Consider the following 7,711-nt stretch of genomic DNA (forward strand, 5'->3'; position numbering starts at 1 on the left):
TTTACGTAACCGTTCGATAGAGCTAGCCTAGAGAGATATTCGTTTCAGCGATATGTATTAACATGGACAGTACATTACGAGGCATAACGTGATTTTTAAATTGTAAGACATTTCCAGGGGCAGATGTGCACTCTGACCACAATTTACTGGTTATGTACTGTAGATTAAAACTAAAGAAATAGCAAAAAGGTTCGGAAACCAAGGATCTGAGACCTGGATAAGTTGAAAGAGTCAGAGATTGTTCAGAGATGAAGCGTGAGCAATCTGCAACTGTCGGCTCGAACAGGAGAAGGAAATACAGTAGAAGACGAATGGGTAGTTTTGCGAAATGAAATAGTGAAGGCAGCAGAGGGTCAAATAGGTAGAAAGGCAAGGTCTACTGGAAATTCTTGGATAACGCAGGAGATATTGAATTTTATTGATGAAAGAAGGAAGTACAAAAATGTAGCAAATTAAGCCAGTGAAAGGGATACAAATGTATAAAAAATGAGATTGACAGTAAGTGTAAAATGGCTAATCAGGAATGGTTATAAGACAAATGTAGCCCGCATCTCGTGGTCGTGCGGTAGCGTTCTCGCTTCCCACGCCCGGGTTCCCGGGTTCCATTCCCGGCGGGGTCAGGGATTTTCTCTGCCTCGTGATGGCTGGGTGTTGTGTGCTGTCCTTAGGTTAGTTAGGTTTAAGTATTTCTAAGCTCTAGGGGACTTATGACCACAGCAGTTGAGTCCCATAGTGCTCAGAGCCATTTGCACCAAGACAAATGTAAGGATTTAGAAGCATATATCGCTAGGGGAAAGATAGGTACCGCCTACAGCAAAGTTACAGAGGCCTTTGGAGGAAAGAGAAGCAAATGCATGAACATCAAGAGCTCAGATGGAAAACCAGCATTAGGCAAAGAAGGTGAAGCTGAAATGTGAAACCAGTGTATATAAGGTCGATATGTGGGGGATGAACTTGAAGACTGTATTATAGAAATGAAAGACGACGTAGATGAAGGTGAGATAGGAGATACGATACTGCGAGAGACCTAAGTCAAAATAAGGCTCCGGGAGTAAACGACATTCCGTCAGAGTTACAGGTAGTCTTGGGGGAGATATCTATGACAAAACTCTTCCACTGGTGTGAAAGATGTATGAGACAGACGGAACGTCATCGGACTTCAAGAACGTTCCTTGAACTTCAAGAACGTAATAATTCCAAATCCAAAGAAAGCAGGTGCTGACAGCTGTGACTATTACCGAACTATCAGTCTAATAAGTCATAGTTGCAAATTACTAACACGAATTCTTTACAGACGAATGGAAAAACTGATAGAAGCCAATCTCGGGGAAGCTCAGTATGGATTCCGTAGAAATGTTGGAACAAGCGAGGCAATACTGACCCTACGACTTATCTTAGGAAATACGTTAAGGAAAGGCAAATCTACGTTTATAACATTTGCAAAATTATGGAAAGCTTTTGACAAAGTTAACTGAAATATTCTCTTTGAAATTCCAAAGGTAGGAGGCATAAAATGCTGGGAGAGAAAGGCAGTTTATAAGTTGTACAGTAACCAGACGGCGGTTATGAGAGTCGGAGTGTTTGAAAGGGAAACAATGGTGGAGAAGGGATTGAGACAGGATTGTAGCCTATTGCCAATGTTATTCAATCTGTACACTGAGCAAGCAGTAAGCAAACAAAAAAAATCTGGAGCAGGAATGAAAGTTCAGGGAGAAGAAATAAAAACGTAGGGGTTTATCAATGAGACTGTTACTCTGTCAGAGACAACAAAGGACTTGCAACAACCGGACAGTGTCTTGAAAGGAGTATACAGATGAACATCAACAAATGTAAGATAAAGATAGGGGGATGTAGTCGAATTAAATCAGGTGATGCTGAGGGACTTAGGTTAGGAAACGAGAGAGTATGAGATGAGTTTCGTTATTTGGAACAGCAAAATAACTGATGACGGCCGAAGTAGAGCGAATATAAATAGTAGATTGGCAATGGCAAGAAAAAGCGTTTATGAAGAAAAGAAGTTCGTTAACATCAAATATAGACTTATGTCCTAGAAAGCATTTTCTGAAGATATTTTTCTGCATTGTAGCGTTGTATGGAAGTGAAACTTGGACAATAAGATTTGAGATGAGAAGAGAATAGATGCTTTTTAAATGCGGTGCTGCAAAAGAAAGCTGAAGGCTAAGTGGGTAGCTCACGTAACTAATGAGGAGGTGCGGAACAGAACTGGTGAGAAAAGTCCTCGCTGACTCCTAGGGATGACACCAGATCCGGGGCGCACAGTCTTGCTAACGCAGCGCCGCGTGCTGTGACGTAGTGAAGGAATGTCCTTACTTCGTACTTCAGCCGCGTGTGGCTGGCGGCGCCCGGCTGGGCGGCCGGCTCGGCTGCGGACAGCAAGAGGCTCCGGGTTGGAGTCCCGCCGCTGTCGGCACGAGAGGCGTTCTCGTAGTGCGGAGTGTACTCTATCCCACCCCGTCTTCCTCCCTGCTCCTCCTGCTGGTTCGTCCGCGGTGGACGGGCGGAACAGGCGGCAATCCCCCAGCGTCGTCGGCTCACCCGGTTGTGACGGAGGATGCACAGGGCCTAGGCCCCGCACAATCTCGACGACGGCTCACTGATGTGGTCACCATCCGCGGTGAGCGAGTCTGCTGTGATGTTTGCTAATCCTGGGTTGATGATTGACAGCGGCAGCAGAGAGGACCAGAGCTGGTACTGTCCCCTCACGTCTGTTGCTGGATGGGCTGCCCTTACTGCAACATCTCCTTAATAAAGATTAACATGTCGATCACCGAGCTGGGCGCTACGCAGCGACCCAGTACACATCTAACTGTGAGTGCCTTGTTGCTATAAAAGCTGGCGTATTTAAAGGAAGAAAGAGCGTCGTCCTGACGTCACGCTCGTTTGTAATGAACGCATTCGTTCCACTTATACTGCTGATTCATCTGTCGTACTCGCCACTTAGGTGTTCTTGCGACAGAGTTACGTGTTGTTACGGCAGACTTACGCGAAGTTGTGAAATGCAGTACAGCTGACGTTATACCTCTGACTTGCACTGTATGAAAGTCTCCGTCTAACACAAACCCGCGTGCTAAGCAGTTGTTTTTCGCCTGTTGTGTGTAACCAGGCCATTGCCCCTGTGTGAAGACACATTCCGACATATGTGCAATCCTCCTACCTCTTGCCTAGCTTACTGCCTCTGGCTCTCGGCATAGGCAACGAAACTTTGACAATATTCCACGTTTCCAACTCTTTACTATTCCGCGACACTAGAGGAAATATAAATGGCATGAAAACGTTAGATTTTCAGTAATAACTGTGAAGGACACTAAGATGCTGCGTATTGCTGTGATACAGCGTTACCAGCATCTGAAAGAGTTTGGACGGATCCCTCACCGTTAGTTTCCATTTAGCAGCTGGTCGAATCGTGGAATATCCAGATTTGTGGAACATCTGCTTGTGACAGTGGCTCGACATTGGGATGCGTGGGGGAGTGAGGGCTGTTATCGACAAGGTTCTGGGCAACAACTTCTGACCTCCTCAAGGCAGGATCGCAGCACTGTGCACATTGTAACTCCTTCACCTCCGTGCTTGTCACTCGATAACAAGTAATGGAAGGCCTGAAACAGCCTGTGTCTCCACGCATGCTGGTCAGAAACTAGCAATTGCCGGACACGGGAATTACCGTCCAGTGCGCAGGCTGCGTTAACACCATAGCGCAAACGGCTGCGTTTCCAGTGGTGCTGTGACAGGAAAGCACGATCTACTGACGAACTGTGTTGCTTTGTGTTCAGCGATGATCTGTGCTACCGCGGATTACCATCGTCAGCGGGTTGTTGGTTGGTTGATTCGGGGGAGGAAACCAAACAGAGAGGTCATCGGTCCCATCGGATTAGGGAAGGATTTGGAGGGAACCATCGCAGTGTTTGCCTGCCCCGATTTAGGGAAGTCACGGAAAATCTAAATCAGGATGGCCAGACAGGGGTTTGAACCGTCGTCGTCCCGAATGCGAGTCCAACGTGCTAACTTCTGCACCGTATCGGTCGGTCGTCAGCGGGTATGGTGGCGATTTGAGAGGAAGTCTAATTGTTCCAATGTTTTGGAGAGGTTTAGTGGTGTTACTCCTGGCCTCATGGTGTGGAGAGTCATTTGGTTTGACTTCAGGTCTCGACTGGTAGTGATTGAGGCAACTCTGGCGGCAAAAAAGTTTATCACAGACATCTTACATCTTCATGTGTTACCTCTCATGCAACAGTATTTCCATGCCATATTTCCACAGGACAATGCCCGTCTACACGTGACACATACCTCTATGCAGTGTTTGCCTGCTATTAAGCTACTCTCATGTTCAGCAAGGACTGCAGAACTCTCCCCGGTAGAATATCTAAGGAACCTTATCAGACGAATATCCCATCCCAGTACCAGCATCTAGAACATCAATTGGTCCTTTGGTGATGTCAGAATTGTATGAGTGGAACTTTGAATTCACAGGAGTTTCCCAATGGAATTGTTTAGCCATGTCGCCACAAAACTCGTCAGGTCCGTCGGTAGAAAGCCTGTACATGTCCTGATATTGCATCATGGATCCTATGTAGGAACGCCACGACAGAGCGGGGTCCGGGTGGTATAGGGCCTCGCTATCACTCATTTCAGCAATTTAGCCAGACCTCGCTCACACCACACTGCAACACGATTTACAACTGTTGCGAGCCAGTTTGTCTCAAAAGAGCACAAAACGGCTTTATGACACCCTTCCCAACCAAATCACTGCATCATCCAGGAGAGTGGCACTGCAACGTCATACTGATAAGTGGGCTCGTACCGCCGTGTTCTTCGTCAGTTTGAGGCTATTTTGTAATAAAGTCACTTGTCCTCTCAACCAGTGAAGTTTCGTTTCCCCATCCCATTCCGCGTGCTTCACCTAGAGTTTTGTCAAGTGCTGTTAAGCTGTTGTGGATCGACGAGAGGAGTTAACAGGCTGCGTGGCTGTCGGAAGATGTAATTTGCGTCTGCAGGGCAGTGATAAACCAGAAATCGAGTCGGGCGGAGTGCGCTCCGGCGATCCGCAGCAAATTACGGCGAAAGCGAGGTCCGGCGAAGGGGCGCCGCCCCCGCCCCCGGCTGCACGCGCCGGCCGCCCACGGTCCGCCCTCGGCGGCGGCGGCGGCGGCGGCGCGCACGTGCGGCCGTTGGCAGAGCCCCGGCGTCGCCCACGCGGCGCCACGTGTCCGCCCGGCGGCCGTGACCTTGCGCCGCCGCGCCGCGCCGCAGCATCCCCCGGCGTCCGGCGCACCCCCGGCGCCGCGCCTACCCCCCACCACCACCGACTCCCCTGCAGCGCAGCCCGCGCGTGGGTACCCTTGACATTCGCACTTGCGCTCGCTGCGCATGAAAGCCCCCGGCAAAAGCGAGAACGCGAGCTCCGCTCACGTCGTAAAAACTTTACAGCTAAAAACAAAGTTTATGATGCTTCAAGTTAAGAACGTCACAAGAGACTCCATAACATCTACTGGAGAGACTGTTAGAGTACAATATTATTACATATCACTAGCTATTCCCCACGAGGTCTTACTGTGTCTCAGTCAGGTTAAAGGGAAAAGAAGGAAAAGAGAAAGTACAGACTTCTAATATTTATGGGAATTGGACATGTGTTCTAATCTTCTTCTCCCCTCCCCTGTCTCTCTCCATCTCCTCCTCTCCCATATTTTTCCATCTCCTCATCCTTCCCCTCCTCTGCCTGTCACCTTTCCCCCTTTCTCTATCCACCACCTTATCCCCCCACATCTCTCCATCTCCTCCTGCCCCTTCTCTCTTCCCCTCTTTCAGTCCATCACCTCCTCCCCTCATGTCAATCTTCTCCCCCCCCCCTCCCTCACCATCTCCTCGTGTTCCCTGTCTCTGTCCATCTCTTCCTTTCCACTTTCTATCCCCATTTCCTCCCACCCCTCTACCCATCTCTTCTTGTCCTCTCTATCTGATACTGAGCTTTGCTTATTGTTGTTTACTTTTACTTTACTTTAGATGTGGCAAGGGCCTTATCGACCATACGCCTGCTCTATGAGCCTCCTCCACTTCTGCCTGTCCAATGCGCTGTTTGTCCAGTTGCTGTTGCTGCTCATCCTAGTTGTGTCGTCCTGAATGTTATCCCCCCATCTGATTCTGGGTCTCCCTCTTCCTCTCATTCCATCTATTGTTCTGCTGAATGCCATTCTAGGTAGCCTATTCTCTGTCATCCTTATTATATGTCCTGCCCAATTCAACCTTCTCCTCTTGAGTACTTCGATTATGTTAGGGTGTTTGTACAGCCCTCTTAATTCTTCATTTCTTCTTATTCTCCATACCATGTTACTTTCGTCGTATACAAATCCAAAAATTTTCCTAAGTACTTTTCTTTCGAATATTAACAGTTTTTCTTCATCTTTCTTTCTAAATATTAATGTTTACATCCACATAATATCACATATACAATATATAATATATATAATATGTAATATATATAATAATATATATATATATATATATATATAGTTGTATGTACAGATTACATCTTATGATTTGAATGATACTACAGAATATGAATTTGCAATAACAATAAGCAAGGCTCAGTATGAGAGAGAGACGGCAAGAAGTGATGGATAGAGGGGTGGGAGGAAATGGGCATAGAAAGTGGAAAGGAAGAGATGGACGGAGACAGGGAACACGAGGAGATGGAGGGGAGGAATATATATATATATATATATATATATTGGCAAAACGCCAATTATACACTCCTGGAAATTGAAATAAGAACACCGTGAATTCATTGTCCCAGGAAGGGGAAACTTTATTGACACATTCCTGGGGTCAGATACATCACATGATCACACTGACAGAACCACAGGCACATAGACACAGGCAACAGAGCATGCATAATGTCGGCACTAGTACAGTGTATATCCACCTTTCGCAGCAATGCAGGCTGCTATTCTCCCATGGAGACGATCGTAGAGATGCTGGATGTAGTCCTGTGGAACGGCTTGCCATGCCATTTCCACCTGGCGCCTCAGTTGGACCAGCGTTCGTGCTGGACGTGCAGACCGCGTGAGACGACGCTTCATCCAGTCCCAAACATGCTCAATGGGGGACAGATCCGGAGATCTTGCTGGCCAGGGTAGTTGACTTACACCTTCTAGAGCACGTTGGGTGGCACGGGATACATGCGGACGTGCATTGTCCTGTTGGAACAGCAAGTTCCCTTGCCGGTCTAGGAATGGTAGAACGATGGGTTCGATGACGGTTTGGATGTACCGTGCACTATTCAGTGTCCCCTTACGATCACCAGTGGTGTACGGCCAGTGTAGGAGATCGCTCCCCACACCATGATGCCGGGTGTTGACCCAGTGTGCCTCGGTCGTATGCAGTCCTGATTGTGGCGCTCACCTGCACGGCGCCAAACACGCATACGACCATCATTGGCACCAAGGCAGAAGCGACTCTCATCGCTGAAGACGACACGTCTCCATTCGTCCCTCCATTCACGCCTGTCGCGACACCACTGGAGGCGGGCTGCACGATGTTGGGGCGTGAGCGGAAGACGGCCTAACGGAGTGCGGGACCGTAGCCCAGCTTCATGGACACGGTTGCGAATGGTCCTCGCCGATACCCCAGGAACAACAGTGTCCCTAATTTGCTGGCAAGTGGCGGTGCGGTCCCCTACGGCACTGCGTAGGATCCT

General features: G+C 48.2%; 1 protein-coding gene across 1 annotated transcript in view; it reads left to right on the forward strand.

The window, feature by feature from the left end:
- The window catches only part of LOC126417082 (translation initiation factor IF-2-like), a 56,739-nt gene extending 51,262 nt beyond the window's left edge, over positions 1-5,477 (forward strand). Inside the window, exon 3 of the mRNA XM_050084975.1 lies at positions 5,013-5,477. Within this exon, the coding sequence (XP_049940932.1) occupies positions 5,013-5,477 (465 nt within the window). The remainder of the gene's footprint in view (positions 1-5,012) is intronic.
- The last annotated feature ends 2,234 nt before the right edge of the window (positions 5,478-7,711 follow it).

Source organism: Schistocerca serialis, chromosome 8 (genome assembly GCF_023864345.2).
Source record: "Schistocerca serialis cubense isolate TAMUIC-IGC-003099 chromosome 8, iqSchSeri2.2, whole genome shotgun sequence".
Classification (NCBI taxonomy): domain Eukaryota; kingdom Metazoa; phylum Arthropoda; class Insecta; order Orthoptera; family Acrididae; genus Schistocerca; species Schistocerca serialis.